General features: G+C 45.5%; 1 protein-coding gene across 5 annotated transcripts in view; it reads right to left on the bottom strand.

Moving 5' to 3' along the window:
• Window positions 1–22,036, bottom strand: part of GLRB (glycine receptor beta) — a 175,814-nt gene that overhangs the window by 45,506 nt on the left and 108,272 nt on the right. For all 5 annotated transcript variants that reach the window (XR_011205449.1, XM_069243183.1, XM_069243207.1 and 2 more), the window contains exons 5-7: window positions 10,944–11,173; window positions 10,757–10,839; window positions 4,357–4,497 (exon numbers count right to left, since the gene is read on the bottom strand). Coding sequence is in view for 4 of the 5 variants with exons in the window: in XM_069243183.1 (XP_069099284.1) it covers window positions 4,357–4,497; window positions 10,757–10,839; window positions 10,944–11,173 (454 nt within the window). In the remaining variant the exon portion in view is untranslated. The remainder of the gene's footprint in view (window positions 1–4,356; window positions 4,498–10,756; window positions 10,840–10,943; window positions 11,174–22,036) is intronic.

The following is a 22,036-nucleotide window of genomic DNA, read 5'->3' as shown; positions in this document are numbered from 1 at the left end:
AGTGTGTCACAATGGATGACAAACAGGGAAGGCTGATGCAGCAACCAGCGAAAGGTAGAGATAGCTGAAAAATAATTGACAGTGCCCAGCGCCAAACAATGCTGGGCCAACAACAACATAACAGAGTTTAGCAGGAAGTGGGTCAACATGCTTGTCCTGCTCCAAGCCACAAACTTGTTCCAACAACAGGCACACACAGATTTTGTCAAGAGATGCATGGTAACATCCACAACTTCGGAAGGAAGATCAGAGACAATCAGCTGCCACTGCTCAATTTCCAAACATGAAGTTAGAGCGTGCACAAGTTCAGGTGCAGGATTCCGCCCTGCTGCTATGACAAGAGATCCTCTCAAAGAGGCAGCCTGATCGAAGGACGGATGCTCATGCACTGGAGAATACCATCCCCTCCAGTGCTCAGTTTGGAGCCACTGGTATAACTTGGACCCAAGTCTGTCCTGACTTTCTTGAGGACTTGGAGCAGGAGTGGTAACAGCAAAAAGGCATACAGGAGTCCAGAATTCCACTCCAAGTGGAATGCATTGCCTAGAAACAGACGGTTTGGACACTGCAATGCGCAAAAAAAACTGACATCAGTGATGACAAAAAAAGCTGAGCAAAGGTTCTCCCCGTTCACTGAAGAGACTTTGCATCACCTCTAAGTGTAGATGCCATTCATGGTCCACAATGCATTGACAGCTGATTTAGGCCTTCATTACGACCTTGGCAGTAATATGGTGGAAATTTCTGCCAACAGGCTGGTGGAACTTCCACCATATTATGATATTGTACCACAACGACTGCCACGGCGGTAACAGCCGCCAGGCTGGAGATATCAAATCTCCAGCCCGAAGGTCATCACTGTACCGCCTGCGGGATTATGACCCCGCCTACTGCCATGGTTTCCGTGGCCTCCTCACTGCCACAAAAAGCATGTCGGTAGGCGCTATCAGTGATGGGGAATCCGTTCCGTGTCACTGACAGAGGTCTTCCCCACCCCCCTCTCCAGATACTCCCCCACCCACCTTCCTCTCCAAACCTCACCTACATTCACGCCCCCCCTTCACACACACACACACACCCACTCCCACATGCATCCACATATGCATACATCCATTCACACACTCATCCGCACTCACTTTCATACATACAGACGCATTCACAGATCACAACATACACACACCTCCATACATGCACACATGCATTCAACACAAAACACACACCTGCATACATGCGCGCACAAACATACACACACACCCCCACAACACCCTTCACCCCCATCGGAACACCCACTTACCTGTGTTCAGGGGGTCCTCCGGCAGGAGACGGGACAGGGCACTGCTTCCACCAGCAGCGTCTGCCAGCAGAACGCCGCCAGGCCGTATTATGGGTCATAATACGGCCAGCGGTGTCTACTGGCGTGGCGCTGCTGGTGGCAGCAGCTCCACCTTACCGCCATCCGCCGGCACGGCCACAGTCGGATTTCTGCCATTCTTCTGGCAGAAATCCAGCTGTGGTCATAATACGGCAGACTGCTGGTAGCCGGAGCGACATTCTCTTGGCAGCCGTTGCTGCAGTGGTAGGCGGACTTTACCGCCAATATCATAATGAGGGCCTTAGTCTGCTTTGGCATTCAGAGATCCCGCCAGGTGTTGCATGAACAGGAAGATGTCCTGAAGTTTCAGCCACGTCCAAAGGCACAAGGGCCTTTAGGCACAAGGTCCATGACCCCACCCTTCCCAGCTTGATGCAGTGCCATATGAAGGTAGCTTGTACATTGATACCTTCAACAGCCTCCCTTCGATGGAGGGCAGGGATGCCTTCAGCGCTAAGCAGAGAACCCTCATCTTCAACAGGATGATGTGGAGGTGGGTCTCTGATGGAGACCAAAGTACCCTATTTGCCACCTCTCCCTGGTGGCACCCCACTTCCCAGGAGTGATTCATTGGTCACCACCATCAGCTCTGGGAGGGGAAGAGAGGGGTCTGCAACAAACCTGACCATGATTCAGTAATCAGCACTCCAGATCTCTCGCAGTCTCCTTTGAAAGCTGGACAAGATCTGAGAGATTCCCCTGATACTGTACCCACTGGGATGTCAGAACCCACTGCAGAGCCCGCATGTGCTTCCCCAGCAGGATGCAGGAGCCCATCAGCCTCACGGTGAGTCTCACTGAAAAACAGGACCAATGCTGAAACATCTGGATCATAGATCAAATAATACTGTGCTCTCCACTCTGGAGGGTAGGCACGAAACCTCACTGTGACCAGAATGGCTCAGATGAACGGGAGCATTTCAGAAGGAGTTCGGACTGACTGCAACATGTTGCTAGAGAACCCTAACAAATGAAGAAGGTTCCCCGTAGTCTGGCAGTGGGTGATGACTGTCTGGGGTGAGCCCGCCTTCAGAAGCCAGTCATCAAGGTAGGGGAAGACTGGGATCCCCAACTTCCGAAGATGAGCAGCAACCACCTCCATCACCCGAGGTGCACTGGTGACGCCAAAGGGGAGCACAGCAAACTAGAAATGTTCCAAGTGAACAGTGACCTACAGGTAACGTCTGTGGGCCTGAAAGACAGGGGTATGAAAATAAGCATCCTGTAGGTCTGCACTACCATCCAGTCTCCAGGGCAGGCAGGGCAAGGGTGCGCATTTTGAATCTGGTCTTTTTCAGGAAGAGGTTGAATGTCTTTGTCCTATTTCAGCACTAAAAAGTAGCACAAGCAACAACCACAACCTACTTATGCTGTAGCCCTCTCAAAAGCTCCTTTGACAAAAAATGCCTGTATCACCTGGTGTAACAAGGAGAGGCGGTCCTCAGACAACTGTTGTGCAAACAGTGGCAAGGGAGGACGGGGTTTGGAAGAATGCGAGGGTATAACCCTGCTGAATAAGATGTAACACCCACTTGTTTGAGGTGACAGTCTGTCACTCGGGTAAAAAGTGCTGGATTGTGCCACATACCAGATTGCAGTGTGCCACAGAGGGTGCACTAAAGAGGTTTTGGTGAGGGTGGCAGTGGGAAGGGTGAGTACTAGGTACTGTGGAGTCCATGCTGCCTCAATGTTTTTGCGAACCTCTGCCATGACTATGAAAAGACTGGGAAGCCTGCTTGCCTTGCTGGTACTGCTGCAATGGGTGGGGTTGAAGCCCCTGCTATAGCCGTGTGCAAGACTAAAGGATGAACTTGGTTGGCGAAGGGCAGCAGACACCTGCAAGGAGCAAGACATGACACCTCAAAGCACACCAGCACTGCATCTGCCTTGTACACAGGCAAGAGCCATTGAATGGCATGTCCATGAGATTCGCCTGAACATCCCCTGAAAATCCCATTGACCACAACCAATCATGGCCCCTAAGAGACACAGTGGAGCCCATTAATTTGTGTCCAAGCCATCGAGCATGGTTTGTGTGAAAGTAGCACAAGCTTCCGCAGACTATAAAGCATCTCTGCCACCAAGTCCCACAGAGTTTGAAAGTAGGAGCTGTTTGGCTCCCTATCCAGGGGTGCAGTGGGAAAAGCATCAGGGTTAATGCCTTCACAACCAAACTCTGTGGGGTGGGGTGCTGGGTGAGGAATGTCAGGTCCCCAGGCACAGGTTGTCTGGGACCCCTCTGTAGGGTTTGGACCAGGCCCTCGGAGTACATCCGTGAGGGCTTCGTGAAAGGAAGTAGGGGCTCTGCACTGGTTTGTCCCGGCTGAAGCACCTTAGTTAAAACAATAGTTTAAACTTTTGCGAATGGGAGCAGGAGATAAATTGGTTCTGCTCCCCACTTTAAGACCATGGCGAATGATGCAGGGCAATGCATGGTCTTGAGTTGCAGTGCCTTGTGAGCTTCATTGCACTCTCCTGAATCACCCTTGGGTGTATTGAAAGATAGTCAGAGAAAGATTTAGGAGTCTTGGCCCAACCCCAAGCACCAAAGACATCTGTCTGTGACATTCCCCACTAGGCTGAAAACCTGTAGGTTTTGGAGCGGAAATGTCCCTAACACACTAGAAACAATAGGAGAAAAATGGTTAACCAAAAAAAAAGAAAAGAGAAAACATTGATCAAAAAGTGATCAAGGTAGCTCTCCAGATCGTCAACTGCTGATGTAAAAAGAAAGGAAGTGGCGTCTGAGCGCTGGGGTAGAGCTTGTATAGACATTGTACATGTTACATGTGGCAATGATGAAACCAATGCGGAGTAGTCTGTGCCACCTCCCGGCACGCAGATTTTCCAGATCCAGTCTGACGCCTACAGAACATTCTAAGGTACGGAATCTGCAGTTAAAAAGCACAACCTTGCTCTAAAGTCTAAATAAAGCACAGTCATTTTTCAAGTACAGTTAACTTTAAGTTCTTCTTCATACTTACCAGTGCCTTTATAGAACTTGGTACAGTTACCATATTCAATATCCTCAGTCTTAATGTCAAACTGAGGTAAAGCAATCTTCTCCATCTGAACAGGGTCACCAGACTGCCAGATAAACCGCAAATCATCTGTTGTATAACCAACTGCACAGGAAAAATCAGTCAGCGATCATTCCAATGAGACACAGTTAGTTACAGTAATTCAAGTTTAGTTTTCATACTTGTGAAAGATCTTATTTTGTAAGAGTGTATGCTTGATAAAAGAGGACTAAATAGAGTGGATAAGAATAAGCAGCACAAAATCTAAAAATTCACAAGTAGTAATGTGTAAGAGTATACAGAAAATAAATAAACACATTAGATGTGTGGATGAAGTACAACAATTAAGTTCACAAGATGTTTGCAGAGGGGTTGAATGACTGGGAAACATGTTTTAATGAAGAAAAGATGGATACAACATAATGGATGCAACTTCATTTTTTCAGCCCTATGCATTAGTACAAAAAGTATGATGTACAAATTACAACTTATTTTACCTAACTTTTTATGTGGGTTTAAAACAATGCTTGATATACATACTGCAACGGAACGGTTCATTTTACATTGTAGGATTTTCATTGTTAGTAATAAAAGTTAAGAGTAATTTGCCGCTGCCTGTGTATGGTCCCCGGAACACGTCATCTTCAATATCTGTCCATAGAAATATGTGCACAGGGTAACGTGTCCATATAATAAGCAACACCCTTCAGAAGCATATCCAATGCAAGATTTTTCTTAAATATAATCTGATCTGTTCTTAAAAAAGGCTACTTTAGAATTCCATTGTAGCATCTGTAATGTAAAAAGCCAAAATCAGTAGATCATTTAGGGAATAGTGCAGCTACCAGTATTTCATAACGTCTTCAGGAAGTTCCCTGCCATGATGCATTGTACTGACAATTGCCCCACCCAACAGTCAGTTCTTTTTTTCCCAGCTCGTGCCAGAAAAATGCCAGAACACAGAGGGTGTTCCCACCTCTTTTTTTTCAAAGACATTTTTCTCAGTAAGGTGATTTTTCCAGCTTCATTGGACACCTCTATCTACCATCACTGAGTGAGTCTGTTTTGATTTTCCAGCATTTTTTCCAGTCAAAATGTCTTTACTATTTGTGAAGTGCCCTTAATGTGGCAAGACAAAGGCAGCCTTAGAACTACACAAAGTGGGTCTACCGCTGTGAAAAGTACCTCTTTTGTGTGGTCACCCCAATTTTTGTGGAATGATGCTGCTGTTTTTTTTCACTGCACTGTGCAACTACTAACCAGGCCCAGTTCATGTGTTCTGATCCCTAAAACATGTTGAAAATGGCCACATCCTAATTGTCATATTTACCTTTCCTATAAGCGTACACCCATGGCATGGAAAGTTAAATGTTGCCAATGGACTACAGCACTACTTTACCATTTGTTAGTGTGGCCAGACTATCACTGTAGCCTGGCTGCTGAAGTTTTAAAACCTCCCTTTTAAATACTAATAGGTCACCCATATGAAGGCCTTGTGGCCCACACGGTGCTTGGTATTTAAATAAAGTTAACATGTCCATACATTGACTAGGCCCCAAAAGCTATTTTCACTGTAGTAAGAGTAGATGGCCAGAGAGCAACACTGGGGAGCAATATTAAGTCTGCTATCTAGGGCTAGGGAACAGATAGAAAAATCACTAAATGAAAGGACTTTTTTTTTAAATACGTATTACAAGCCCAACTTACGGTGAAGTCAGATTGTTAATAATTAAGGAATGGGGTCCTTTAGAAAGTTACCTTTTCTCTGCCTGAAGCACCTAGAGGCTAATTTACATTAGCCGCCAACTGTCACCCAGTTGGTGAATGGCCCAATGAGTTTTGAAAACAGTTTCCAGGGCAGAGACAATGGTGTGGGTGTCAGGATGTAGTTTGTTTCACTGGCAGGAAGACCAGTTGGACAGTGCCCAGGAACTTCATTTAATTCCTAGGGGCCTCCTCTGTCACAGCAGATGTCAAATGCCACTTTTACAGGTCCCTGCTTTTGTCCTACCAGTCAGGCAGGTAGGCACCAAACCCCATATGTGTGTGTGTGTGTGTGTGTGGGGGGGGGGGGGGGGGGGGGGGGGGGGGTTGCCCCCCAGAACTGGTGACCAAGGAGGAAAGGAGTGCTCATTACCCTGGCCACACCTCTGGGTGGGCACACAGGCACTGAACAAGGGGAGAGGGGTTTCTCCATCTTGAACTTAGTGACAGACAAGCACTGTAGAATTGTTTGCAGTAGGGCACATAGGACATGCTGCAAAAGAAGGTAGGGTAACGCCTGGGAACTTTTACCCTATTAGTTAGGGAGGGGCCTGCAGTACAACTGTTAGCAGGCACAAATGTGACACCCCAAGACACTCATTCAGAACACCACTGGAGCTGTGCAAGAAAAGAGGAAAAAAATGCACCTGCTGTTTGAGACCAGGGAGGAGACGTGAAGGGTTGGATCTACTTCCACTTGTGCTCGAGACAAAGAAGTGGACTCCAAGGGTCAATTGGCTGACTCCCTGTGTAAGCCACATGGCCACAACAAGCTGCATGAGGCTTCCTCCTGAAGTGCCCAGCTGACTAGTAGGCCTCTGCTGGAGTGATTTTCAATCCCCAAGTGTTGTTTCTTGGGGCCTGGAACTCCTGCTGTGTCTAACTGGACTTTTCCTAACATCCCTGAAAACGTGGAACTTAAACATTTTGGACCTGAAGACTGGGACATACCTGCCAAGCCGATCTGCCAAAGTGTGTTGCTGCTGGGCTGACGAAATGGCTTTCTCCCACTCAGAACTTCTCCACAGCAGCAAATTCATTTCAGCAGAACCTCATTGAGAAGGCATCCAGCCTCACATCAGACAGGCTGAAGCCTGGCACAGCTGGAGGATGTTGAGCTCCAAAAAAGAGCTGAAGTCCAAAGGTAAAAATGTTGACAAGGTGAAGGTGCCAAAAGTATGGGGTCGGGCAGAGGACTTCCCTGGGCGCGACATATGAATTTCAGAACTTTCCTGGCAGAAGCATTGGCTTCACCTTTATCTCATCCAAGCCCCTATACAACAATATGGAGCACTGCCCTTAGACACCCTGCTGCCTTGACTCACTGAAGGATTTTGACTTCCATAAAAAATATAAAACCTCCATCGCGGACAAACATGTGTAAAAGAGTGGCAGAAAAGGGGCTAGTCCCGCTTGGATTCTTTGTGTTTTTTTTCTTTCCCTAAGATTTGGAGCATAATGATAACTGCCTTGGGGATCTACTCCTGGTGCCTCTGGGCTAGGAACAGGGCCAAGACCAACCCTTGGACTTGGACCGGTCTAGTCAAGGAGTATTCTGGTAGAAACAGAGTTGTGTCTCTCTGTCGCTTATGGTATCCCCGACCCTAAATGCAGTCACTGCAGGCCTTAGGCATTGTGATTCGACCTCTGGCACCAATAAGGGATCTGTCACAGACATTTGCTTGTCCTTACAGGGTTTAAAGCCAATTATCTAGGAAGGTAACATTTTCCTTGTACATTGTGATTTTGGTGAGGTAAATGGGGTCTCAAAGAAACACAAGGTAGCTTGAGATCTACGTTTGGCGATGCAGAAAGGAACTGATGCCAGTGCATGAGAGGGGGTCCTATATTGGCTCCACAAGTCATTTCTGGAAAGGGACTGTGTCAGTGCTTAGCCACACGAAACCACCTACCAGCACACAGAGGTGCTGTTGGAACAGTTTCCAGAGCCAGTCTGACATCTGGGGAATAATTAAAAGGTGAGCAATCGGAGGTTAGAGGTCTATCAGAAATGCTTCATTAGCAGATGTCTTCAAAGCAGCCACTTGGAGATTATTGCATACAATCATAAGGAACTACTGTGTAGATTCACACATGTAAGCTAACACTACAGTAGGTCAAACTACTTTAAAAAATCTGTTTGGACCATTAGCAGTCAGACTCTGGTTTTCCTATATTCTGTTTCATATGCTCAAGAGCTACATTAAGAAGTTTACTCCTAGCTCGTTTCTATGATCAAAGGTTTATCGCTATGCATGAAGATCCAACAATGCAGAAAAAATTGTTCCTTCCTTCCAGTTCTGATTCAGCATTGTCTTCAGTGGAGTCATAAATGACCCACTGTCTTTCAGGATGGGTTGTCCTGGACAAGTGAAACTCCAATAACTACATCGTCAAGGTGTCTTTTCTCCAATATCTCACCATAAAAAGGACTGACTTAAGTGAAATGCACCATGGGTAGTGGGAGATCCTGGAGACGCAGACAGCAGTCTAATTTCACAACTTTACAATGTAAGCCTATTATGCTCCACTTCTGACTCACTGATAGATAGGTTTTGTTTTTTTACATTTTATATGATGCAATGTAGTTTTAAAATAGCTTTCTTTCAGAATACATCGGTTTATATCTAGATTTGAATAGGATTTTAAAGACTGCTGCCCACCATATGGACATATGTAAAAAGGCACACGTTATACATAATTCTATGGACAGACACCGAAGATTAAGTGTTCCGGGTCCATGACACAAGTGGGGAATTAAGTGTTAACTCTTTTGGTGCGGAGGATGTAAACTTCAGGGAGATTGTCCCCTTTTTTATTTCAGCTTTGGAAGCCAGGGGAAGAGCTTCCCCAGAATCATTTATTCCCCCAGTGTAATGACGATTGGCACGCATGGCAGGCTGACATCATTACAATGAAAGTGAAATGAGCCGATCAGCACATTTTACTGCACCGGTGGCTCAGGGGCATATCTCAGCCCCCCATGCACCGAGAATCTCCCTTTTCCAATGGTACCATGCTAGGAGATCACTGCAGGAGGGCTATCCCTGAGCAGGGATCCACCCACTAGACACTAGGGATTACTTTTCCTTTTTTTTAATTTTTTTTTATAATTGTACCACACGGGCATGGCCATGCCCTCACCCAATAAAAATGGATAACAAGTGTTTCTGCCACTCCCTAGGGAGGCAGTTTAGGGTTAATTACCCCCACCTGCTATGAGGAAAGTGGTGGGTTGACACAAAGCCCACTAGAAGCCAGGGATTTTTTGTTTTAATACAGGGATAGGGACTGCCCACCATGGGCATGGCATGTATTTTTCCACGCTCACCCTTAAAACCTCAACAGTCTTTCTGCTCCACTGCGGACTAGAGCATCCCATACCAATGGCTAGTAAGAGCACATTAAATTCTTTTGGGTGTTGTTTTAACAAATGGGTATGGAGAGTTTGGTAAACTCACAGTATCATCCCACTTGCAATGGTGAATGGTTGCACTTTGGGCTTGGCTAAGCTGCTACCTGGAAATAACCTACCAGACCCAGGCAGTTCTGAAAACTAGACACCTGGGGGAGTCCAGGGTGGTGTGCTTCACATGCATCCCACAATGCCTAGCAAACCTCAAACCTTGACTGAAAACACACATTTTCCTCACATTTCTATTAGGACAACTTGTGGAATCTGCAGGGAGCCATACATTTCCTACCACACAGCATTCCCCCAGGTCTCCTGATAAAAATGGTACTTCACTTGAGCAGTTGGACCAAGAGACCTTGACACCAAAGGTCCTAAAATGTTACGCGGAGGATTTGGGGTCATGCTTGGCTGCCACCCATGGAAACCCACCAACCACAGACATATTTAGTCGTCAACCAGGGGATTTCAGGGTGGTGTGTGCCTTGTGTGAATCCCACGAGGGTGGCTTACCCAGAATGCCCTGCAAACCTCAAACTCTGCCTGGAATCACACATTATACTTATATTTCTGGGATGGAAACTTCCAGAATTCATAGGAATCCTCAAAGTTCCTAACACCCAGCACTGTCCCACTTCCGCCGATGAAAATGCTGCGCCACTCGTGTGGTTGGGCCAAAAAATGGCTTAGCACTGGGGCTAAATGGCCTAGCAGCAACAGGGTTAATACTGTAACAAAGTTTAATACGATGCAGAATCAGGACTACAGATAAGAAACCATTTCTTGACTACAGAGAGCTGGAACATCCTCTCTGGGAGCTGGAAAACATACCAATAAGTTATATATCAGGCCGCTGAAGGGCAAAAAAACAGGCTGGGCAATCAACTCAGTTTTTGACCAATGTAATGTTTAAAGGACTAGCCACAATGTTTCATAAAATTATTAAAGCAACATAAAGAGTGCTTACAATGAAAACCTACTTTCTCGCGTCTCCCATTTGGACAGTACTCCGGGGTGACTAAACTTGATAAAGTACTGAAAAGTAATGTGGATGTATTTTCCTTGCAATAATATTTCTCACAATAATCTTGGAATTATTGCATAATGTCAAATTCACTGAACCAAGAGGGCTTAAAATATGTGTCTCTGATAGAGGTGTAACTACAACTGGTGTAGACATTTACTTACAGCTCTCCAGTTGCATTTTGCAACGCTGTGTATCCATAGGAAACAATGTCAAATCCAGTGGACATGACAGGGTGATTGATAACCTGAAAAACAAAATTATTGCACAAATGAATAAGCCATGTACAAAAAAAAAAAAAAAAAAAAAAAAAAACCTTCATAACTACAATAATCAGAATAAAAGCAATACCTCATACTGACTAACACATCACCATCACGGAAAATGAACAAGAGGATATTTTCCTGGGTCACGTCATGAAAATTTGCACTCTTTTCATTTGCAAAAAACAAGTCTGGTTTCCACAAGCATTTGAACATTGAAGGATCAACTGTCAGTGAATCCGAGCCTCTAAAATCATTAGGAAGTTTAAGTCTTGGATCATTCCACCTCTGTCTCAGGAAGATGTTAACTCGATAATCCTGAAAGAGTATTGTAAATTTGAGTTAGTGCATTTATAAAAAAACACATTTTAATTTTAAATTAGGACTTCAGTTCTATCTTAGCAATTCTTTATCAGTAACTTGGGAAGCATAATGAACACAAGCTACAGTGCTCTGAAGCGTCTGGTATTAAACAGGATTAGCTAGTAGAAACCATTTTATTGTAGAATTTTATACTGCTTATGTAACTGGAAAAAAGGCATTTATAATCAGTTTACACTGTGCTATGAAAACGTTTTTAGAGATATTTTTATTAGCATCGGGATATACAATCAGTCAAGAGATGTACAGACAATACATATTGATGATCAATAAACAAGGCAGCGAGTGCCTGGGTACAGTCTCCTTGTCTGAGTAGCACCTTTTTATAATAACGCAATCAATGAGTGTCAGAATGTATTCAAACAATACAAACATCAACAAACAATAGTAAATGACCTAAACCAGGGATACGAATTGGGTGTCCCCGCTGTATATTAGGTAACAGTTAGAGAAAATGTTGTCTAACCTCATTCCTGTACAGTAGTGGAAGATATGTGTAGTCATAGGGATTCACGCCTAGGGCACAGGAGGGGTGGGGAGAAGGGGAAAAGACAACAGGGTAGAGGGGCAGGGAGAGAGAAAGAAAGTCACATCAAGGGGCTACTTTAAAGGTGGTCACAAGGACCAGGATAGCAAAATACCAAAAAAGGGCTGTTTGTCCTCTCTACAGCCAGCTAAAAGCTCTTCCATGCTACCGAACATCGTCTCCTGGAACTGCAGGGGGTGCATACAACTGAGCCTTCAGCTAGGTGCTCGTAGAGAGTACTGTGAGCGTGGAAGACGATCTTAAAATTGATAGCATGTTAGGGTCTCATGGAGGTTTACTGTTGTTTTACGGGCGAGCGCAAAGTGCTCCATTCTGTGTTGTTATATCTCTTTGGGCTTCAAACCACGCCCATGTCACATCAGTGTCTTTCATTGGTTCGTAGGCTTGCCTTTTAAAGTCTGCTTGCTTTCATTAGTGGAAGGCATGCATATGTCATGCCTTTTCCAGTGGTTAGCCCTCCTCGAGCGCAGCAACCAAGTACTGAAAACATAGGAGGCTCGCTGTTTTCTGTCCGGTTTGTGGACTACTTGTTCTCTTTTTTCGCAGCATGATCTCGCTTGCAAATGTCGAGCGCTTTGCATGACATCGACCCTGTTACATAGTTAATTGCACTTCTGCCGGTTACGTAGATAATTGCACTTTTGCCGATAGGTTTTACTACGAGTGAACTGTTATTTCCGTTTGTGTGTCTACTTTGCACTGATGGCGGCAGTCAGCTTGCTTATGTGAAACTTTTACTTTTCAGTTTATATGGCAAGAAAAGTCTAGTTAGTTATGTGAAACTGTTTTATTTTCATTTTCAATTTATGTGGCAAGAAAAGTCCGGTTAGAAGTTTACAATGCTCACTGCTCGAGCTCAAGCAAACGCAAGACCGTTTGCATTGTAAATGCTTGTTTAATGTGAGACTGCAATTGTTCCATATGCTAGGTATGAAAACTTGACTCTAAACAATATGTGCTCTTAAATTATAGTCTGGAAAAATTAAACACTTTAAAGCAAAAAGTATAGATCAGTCTTTGAACCCACACTCCATAAATGTTACATTATCTCTAGGAATGAATTGCTGTCAAATTTATATATTCATTTCCATCTTGTAACCCGTATGGACAGGTGAAAAACAGTATTTTCTTGTCCAAAGCAAAAGGACACAGATTAGTAGTCATGAGTAAATTAGCAAGGCTATTTCCAAGAGTGAGGTCTACTGCTCACCACCATTTTTACTAAATGGTTATTGATAATTCATATTTCAGAACTACCCAGATATACTGTGACTAACATCACAAAAACTGTTTTATATGGGATCCATACTGTCTTGAACTGAATTTTGCCAGTTTAGGTGAGCTATGTTCTTTTCACGTCAGACATTAAATCACAAATAACTGACCTGGCTGCTCTTACTGTAGTTTCCCTGTAATGTTTGCTTGTGACCTCCTGTTTTTGGACCCTGTGCTGCAATTCATTTTGGCACGAGAGGTGCCCAGGGCCTGTAAATCCAATGCTACTAGTGGGCCTGCAGCACCGATTGTGCCACCCACATGAAAAATCCTGTAAACATGTCTCAGACCTGCCACTGCAGGGTCTGTGTGTGCAGTTGTTGGCTGCCAATTAGACCTGACAAGTGCACCCACTTGCCAGGCCCAAACCTTCCCTTTTACTGCATGTATGTCACCCCTAGGTAGCCCCATGGGCAGGATGCAGTGTATTTAAAAAGGTAGGACATGTACTGGTGTGTTTTACATGTCCTGATAATGAAGTACTGCCAAATTGGGTTTTCACTATTCCAAGGCTTATCTCTCTCATTAGTTAACATGGGGACTGCCTTTCAATATCTTTTAAGTGCAGTTTTCCATTGGTATCAGACAGAGATCTGGAGTTACGTGCCTCCGAAATCACAATTTAAAAATACATCTTTTGGTAAAGTTGGTTTTTAGATTGTCTGTCTGAAAAACCTTTAGAAAGTGGGCATTTTTTTTGCTGAACCATTTTGTGCCTCTGTCTGCTTATATATTCCACATCTGGGTCACACTGACAGTTGGGCTGCAGTGAATTCCCTCTAGACAGTGACACAAAGGGAGCTGGAGTGCAGCCTGCATATCCTGATAAGTCTCCTGTGCTAGAGTGGGGAGGGAGGAGCTGGCACTTACACCTAAAAGGGCTATGCCTGTCCTCACACAATGCAGTCTTCAACACCCTGGAGTGTGTCTAGGGCCAGGCCTAGACAAGGCAGGATCTTGTGAACAACAGAAGTTGGCCTGCTTCAAAAGCAGAACTGAGTGTAAGTAGTGGACCCATAACCCCGGTGTTGGAAATGGCCTGTCTGCAGGGTCACCCCCAAACCTTTTGCCTTCCTCCTTCTCTTTTTCTGATCTCATTTTTGCTGTTTTTAGGACTCTGCACACTTTACCACTGCTAACCAGTGCTAAAGTGCATATGCTCTCGCCCTTAAAACATGGAGACATTGGCTCATACCCAATTTGCATATTTAATTTACTTGTACGTCCCTAGTAAAGTGCACTGCATGTGCCCAGGGCCTATAAATTAAATGCTACTAGTCGGCCTGCAGCACTGATTGTGCCACCCACATAAGTAGCCCCTGAACCATGTCTCAGGCCTGCCAGTGCAAGGCCTGTGTGTGCAGTTTCACTGTCAATTCGACTTGCCATTTAAAGTTTCCTGCATAGCTTTAAACTCCCTTTTTTGTACATATAAGTCAACCCTAAGGTAGGGGTTAGGTAACCCATAAGTCAGGGTGCTACGTAAGTAAAAGGCAGGACATGAACATATGTGTTCTATATGTCCTGGAAGTGGAAAACTCCTAAATTCATTTTCCACTGCTGTGAGGCAAGCTCCTTTGATAGGCTTACATTAGGGCTACCCTCATACTGTTCGAGTGGTAGGATCTGATCAGAAAGGGGTAGACAGGTCATATTTAGTATGGCCAGAAAAGTAATATAAAATCCTGCCGACTGGTGAGGATGGATTTTACATTACTATTTTAGCAAAGCCACTTTTAGAAAGTGAGCATTTCTCTGCATTTAAAATCCTTCTGTACCTTACAGCCCGTCTCCAATCCATGTCTGGGCTGGTTGACAGCTGCCTTGTGCACTTCACCCAGACAACCACAAACACAGGATGCTCAGTCACACCTGCACACATCTGCATACTGAATGGGTCTTCCTGGACTGGAAGGGTGGAGGGCCTGACACATTTCAAAGGCCTGCCCTCACACAATGCACTGCCAAACCTCCTACTGGGACCCTGGCAGACAATGTTGTACTGAAAGAGGGCCTTGTGCATTTCAAAACCACTCTTTGAAGTCTCCCCCACTTCAAAGGCACTTTTGGGTATATAAACTGGGTCCCCGACCCTACCAACTTAGACACTTCCTGGAACAGACACTCTGAACCAGATCCTGCAACCTGCCAAGAGGAGCTGCCTGGCTACCCAAAGGACTCACCTGGACTGCTTTGCTGTGAAGGACTGCTGCCTTGCTGGCCTCTGGCTCTTCTGAGACATGCTCTCCAAGGGCTTGGATTAAGCTTGCCTCCGGTTTCCTGAAGTCTCAGGGCCAAAAAGACTTCACCTCTGCAAAGGAACTCCTTGTGCTGAGAAAATCGTAGCACAGCCTGCTGGAATCAACGTACAGCCTGCCTAGTGATGAAAGAATCACCTCATCGCTGAGCCAGAGAGACGCAGCCCAGCTCCTCGAATGGAGATCGATGCAACGCCAGCGTTGCAACCAGAACTTTGACGCACAGCCCACTGGATTGACACATCCCCGAGCCAGAACTACGCAGCCAGACTTACTGCAGGAGGAATCGGCGCAGCACCTGCCATGCAACAGAAACTGTTAACGTATATCCCACCTGTGACTTCATTCAGCACGCCCAGGATTTCCACGCATCGTCCCTGGGCGTCAAAAGACCCCGCACTACAAAGAGGATTCAAGCCTGCATGCTGGAATTCGAGACAAAGCCCTTGTCGCATGGAAAAGATTCCACGCATCATCTGTGTGTGCCCGGAAATCCGATGCACACCTACCTTTTTCCTCACATCTCCTCCTCTGTGGTCTTCATGCGTGTAATTTTGACGCGTACCAGGTACTTTGTGCTTGCAAGAGACAATTGTTGCTTTTAGGAACTTTAGACTCTTATTATTATCAAAGTGTATTTCAACTTGTGACTATCAACTCTTGAGCGTATTGACCTTAATTTATTCAGATAAATATTTTATATTTTTCTAAAGCTGTGTGGTGTATTTTTGTGGTGTTTTCACTGTGTTATTGCATGATTTATTGCACAACTACTTTACACACTGCCTTCTAAGTTAAGCCCGACTGCTCAGTGCGAAGCTGCCAGAGGGTGGGCACAGAATAATTTGGGTTGTGTGTGACATACCCTGACTAGGATTGTGGTCCCTACTTTGACAAGTGTGTATACCTCTGCCAACCAGAGACCCCATTTCTAACACCAAGGCTTTTAGATTACTTCTGGATCAAGAGGAAGCTCTGCCAAGGAGACAAGCTTGATGCTTGAGGGGAACCTGCCACTCTGCCTGTTGCTTTGCTGTGCTGGCCTGCTGCTGCTACTTCTGCCTTAAGAGGGAAAGGACTGGACTTTGCTTTCTGAAATCCTGCTTGTGAAGTTTCTCCAAGGGCTTGAACTGAGCTTGCCTCATGTTAAGAAGTCTCAGGGACATTAAAGTCTTCACCTACCTGCACCTAGGTACTCTTCCTGAGGACCCTGACTTGCCAAGTGGTGCCAATCTAGTTCCTGGGCAATTGGAAGTGAGTTCTGGTGAGATAACAAGAAGAGAGGTTGACAAAATGACTCCAGAACCGGAGCCACTGTATGACTCCGTGCTGCTGCCTGCAACCCGAAAATGTGGTCCCTGCGTGAGTTCGACGACCCCGACCGACACCACAGGCCAGACGCTGCCACAGCTTCGCCGAAGTTCTGAGACTCCATGGGTTCCGAAGTGCTGTGTCACCGACGTTTATGACATCTGACTCCGCTGTGGTGCCAGCAGCCCCGTGGCATGACCGGGACCCCAGTAAGGTAGCCCAACGCGTCTTGACCCCGCCGGATCGTAAGGGACTGACGCTTAGCACCGAATCCAGCACGGCCTCTCCTCCCTGACTACGTGCACTGGCTTGTTTCTTCGTTACCAAAGGTATTGTGCTTGGGGGTCAGTGTGACTACGTGACCGTTGGGAATGACTCCGTCACGACGTCGCAACAACTCTAAATTGAAGCATTTGTGTTGCTAGGCACTATATTCAAGTTTAATCTTTAAAAATTCATAACTTTGCTTGTTTATGTTGGGTTTTTGCCGTTTTGGTCTTGTTTTACTCAGATAAACATTGGCTATTTTTCTAAGCTGGTGTAGAGTTATTTTGTGGGGTTTTCACTGTGTTGCTGTGTGATTATACAAATACTAACACATTGCCTCTGAGACAAGCCTGACTGCATGTGCCAAACAAAAAAGTGGGGTTGAGCGGGGGTTATCTGAGCTGAATATCTCCCTTACCCTGACTATAGTGAGGGTCCCTACTTGGACAGAGTGCAAACTGACTGCAACCAGAGACCCCATTTCTAACAACATCACTAACACTGAAATTGGCAACTAACGTATCTGTTGATTGTCAGAGTAGTAAACCATTTTTCGGAAATGGAAATAGATGGAGCCTGTGGAACAATAGTCTTCATTTAGTTGAATCCTTCTTCAGACCTTAGATGGAAAAAAACAGCCATGTTCCTCTAAACGTTCTCAATGTCATTGATGCAGAAAGAGTGAAATCAAAGCTTATGAGGAGGGGAAACAAGTGCAAGGTCTGTTTAAAGGCTTTGCTCAGCAGACAATTGGAAAAAGTAGCCATTAGTTATGGTAGTGGGGAATGGGGGTTTGGGTCGCCGAGCACTGGGCCTAGCCTAAGGCCAGACCCTAAGACCAAAGACTCCTGGGCATAGTTAAAGGTATAGACTGTGTTTAGTATGCCATGAGTCAGACAGATTTTCATAGCTAACCAAGTATACTCAAAGAAGAATCTCTTAATAAGGGGAGAAGGGAGAGCTAACTGCAAAACCATGAAATATACCAATAGTGGACAACTGTAGTTAAAGATAACTAACTTTTTATTCCCCAGTATAGGATCCTTCATGGATAAACGTGCTTAAATTGAGACTCACAAAGTAGCACTGTCCAAACAAAAAATGTATGACAGAAATGAGTGAGACACCTTATTCGGGCAATATATCTGGCAAAACCTGTCCAAGGGCTCTTGTCTCAACATGACAACTAAACAATAGTGGGTCATAAAACACAGCGATGTTCTGCACATTGTTGCTTTAGTTATGTCCATGAATGAGATGCAATAAACAGTGAATGTCATGCCTATGTTGTAGAGGGCTCTTACTCGCCCTGCAATGGTGTGATAAACCTTTAAGTGACTTAGAGCAAGGCATGTCAATATCCCTTTTGCAAGGGCCTATGATGCACTGTCCCTTGATGACTTTGCTAAATGGAACAAAGTGTTAATTCAACTGCTTAGAATTTTCAGTTTTGTCTGGGTGGATTTGCAGGCATATTTTGACATGCAGAGCATATCAAACTCTTCAGTTCCAAAAAGGCCTAAAAAAGAATTTGAGAAAAATAGTTTTAATACACAGAAGTTGCACTTTGGGTATGAAAACAAGGATTCAACTACTTATAAATGTGACTTTAAGAAACTTGAGGAAGAAAGCCAGTAGCTCAACCACATGTCTTGTGGAGAGGACTTTCAGCTGTTTACTTAGTTGCTTCTTTGTGAATGAGTTCTGACAGAGTGCCCTGGAAGGCTGTCACAACAAGAGGCTCAGACCAGCTAAGAAACTGAAGCTGCTTTAGGTGGTTGTTTTATATTCCAGACCTACACGATCTGCTCCATACCATGTTGTTTACGTAGGTAATACAGCAACGTGAGTGGAAAACATGCCTGCATGTGGCACAAATGCTGTACGCTTCACTGGTAGAATGATAATTCTATGGGTTTGCCTTCACAGAAGAAATGCACACCACAGACTTGAAACTCACAAAAACAATATCAATGAGTCAATCCTTGTTGGGTGTAGCTTTGAAACCCAATAGAAACATGCCTCACTTCCTAGAGTGACTGAGCAGCACCTTCCTGATGCAATGCCGATTTTTCCTGTCAGCCCTATTCGTCTGATGTAGTTGCAATTTTGAAACAACATACCAATCGTGAAACCTGGGCACAATCCAGTTGCCATCTGATAGGATACTGGTGACATGTTTTGCCAATAATGCATAGGATGCACATCACCTTTACTGTGAAACAGTCACCGGCTTTGAAAATGTTCTGTTGTGATTTATCTCATAAATTGCAGCACTACTGGGCCAGATCACACAAGTTAACTCTGGAGAGTGACAGTGTTGCCATTGCAGTTCTGAGTCGTTACTGATTTGCCCTTGCAGCAGAGATAAACTTTAGACAAACTTGCATTTGCCTCCCCATATGTCCCCCAGTAATAAACCTCTGCTGCATGCTACTAAGAAATACCTTCAACCGTTGACAATCTAGGCTTTCACTGTCCAAACCACCCAGAGGGGCGAACACTACACAAATTACGTGGTCATGCTCTGCTACTGGCCCCTTACCTCCTCAGCATCAAAATAGAAAACACCATAGATGACACTAGTGGATATACTGCACCAAACATGGAATGGCCAGGAAGAGAGCATTTCATCTCAGAGGGACTGGACCTAGGGTACATAACTGTTGAACACTCAAACCAGGACAGTCACTGGGCATTTCCTAACATTACACAATTGATGATTAAAGTTGAATCCTGCATTTTTCAGGGATTGGATACTCTACAGACAAAATGCCATGTTTTAGAATCCACTGCACCCTCATAAAGGGATGTGTTCTGGGGTCCTAAACAAAAAGATGGCTGGGGATCAAAAGTTTGACTAAGCCGTTGACTTGAGCAATAATCTCCAAATGACCTACAAGAAACCTCTGGAACAGGATTCTGGCTCTAGCAACAGAGACAAGTCATGTTGCCCCTGGACTATTAGTGGTGTGATACCATGCATTAATCTCCTCCATACTCTACCTTTCTTTGTGCTGTGAATTGTCTCTTACCCATCTTAATCACATTTTCAGATGCAAATACCAACCTAACAAAATCCCTTTCTGTCTAGCTGCTGGCATGTAAGGGATCTAACCCAACTCCCCAAAGTTTATGAGCTGCATACTACACTACGATAGTCTTTACCAGATGAGCTTTAGCAAAGTCACGCCAGACACTTATTCTCCCATCCTAAAACCTATAATCTTATAGCACTGCTTTGATTCATCAATAGGGCAGAGATAATTATTATTTGCTTTCCATATTAGACTTAGGAGTTCATGTCCAGTTTCCTGTATAATATCCCACTGGCATTACGTCTTAACTGTCGTCACCGTTACCATTTCTTACTATCTCCTGAAAAATGTACAGGCAACAGCTGAAAGGTACAAGAACCTTATCAAAGCCATATGGCAAGTCCAGCATCTTGCCTCTGACATAAGGCATCTCTTGATTGCTCACTGGTCATAGATCACCGTAGATAAATATCAATCACACCATCCTGGTCCACACTGCCTGTTTTTCAAATCAGCGTCTTCCCTTCCTGATGAAGGGGTCTAAAACAGACATCCAGCCCTAGATGAGCATTCTGTAGCTCTACTTCTGGCCCTTGGACTCAAAGATGTTACTCTTATTTATTACAGCGATCATATCTTAAGGGCTGTGAGAGGAAGGTTCTGACTATCTGGTCCGCCCTGATTTTTTGCTGTTTGATCACCTGGATTTTGACCTTTTACTTGAGGGAGCCTCAGAGTTGGGCACTCATGCACAGTAAACTCATGGTAAAAAGGACTGCACGTGTTTACCGCTGGTGCCGCCTTGCTAAGGAAATGATGCAGTGGAATAGCAAGAGCAGGAGGCCCCGGGCCGGTTACACATAATCACATGTGCACATGTTTGAGGGCTGGGTAGAGAGGATTCCTGGTGTGCGCAGTCCATGAACTGCACTTAGGTAGCGTGGCACTGAGGGGACTATGCAGAGTGGGTAGTGGCCTACAGTAGGCCTCATGAGATGGGTGTATACATGTGAGGGATAGTCAGTGTGCTCACTGTATTTTCACTGTAGGGACACTCCATTCAATGTCAATGGGGTGGGATGGCAAAGGGTGCAACTCCAGTACCCTAGGGTCCACGCAGACCAGAGTCACACCAATGTGCACTGTAACCTGTATGAAAAGAATAATGCAGCAGGTTACGAAGTCATAGTTGCTCAACTTATGGACCATCTAGGAATATCGTTTTTCTCTGGCTCAGCTCAGGATTAGGGTCAATTACTGCTCCATTCAGCTGCCTGCATAGTGCCTTACATCAATCAGCTAGCGGTCAGTCCGTGCAAGGAAATTGGCGGAGAGGCCCTGGAAGAAACATCAGGGAGGAGGGTCTGAGATTATAAGAGCAGATATGGCACTAACTCCTGGACAACACCATTTTGAGCTATCCCAGAAGACTGTGCAGGAAGGAGGGGACAGGGGCAAGAAAGTGATGTGGCACATCTGGATTTGCCAGAGCTGCAGTCCTGCCGGACACTTCCGCCCCCACTTAGAAGGTCCTGCACAGGGGAGGGCTCTCTTGGCTGGGCTTCACTGCAGGACACTGGGACTGAAGAGGGCTTCATGGACAACTGGAAAGGACAACCCCCTGACTGCCCACTGGGGCAGGGAGTCTGCTCCTGAATTACTTCAGACCCAGCGTGTCGCATGCCAGGGCGAGGGAAGCTGGCACCCTTACCACCACCCTTTCCCCTCAAGTGCCAGTTGAGGCAAAGACTGGGCTGGTGCAAGGAGAGCTCACTGCCCAGAACACCAGGAAGGCACCCAGATGAAAGGCTGGCACAGGGAGTCAGTGGGCCTGGCTCCCTACAATTTGGGGCTGGGGATCTTCTAGGCCAGGAGCCTAACAAAAGTGCTCCTGGTGGCAAGGGTTCACCACTAGGAGGGGAACAACACCAAGATTGTCAAAATCGGCCCTTGGGGGCCAGAGATATCCCAAGGAGAAGGTCTGCGACCTTTGACATATTTCCGAGCGAGGGGTCTCTGGTCTGTGCCCCCGGGGTAGGCAAGGGCCCGGGGGCTGCCCCCAAACGAAGTAAAGCTGGGGGTGCCGTCACACCCCGGTGAAGAA

This window comes from Pleurodeles waltl, chromosome 1_2, assembly GCF_031143425.1.
Source record: "Pleurodeles waltl isolate 20211129_DDA chromosome 1_2, aPleWal1.hap1.20221129, whole genome shotgun sequence".
Lineage (NCBI taxonomy): Eukaryota > Metazoa > Chordata > Amphibia > Caudata > Salamandridae > Pleurodeles > Pleurodeles waltl.
Note: the sequence above shows the minus strand (reverse complement) of the source record. Positions and strands in the feature narration are given on the sequence as shown.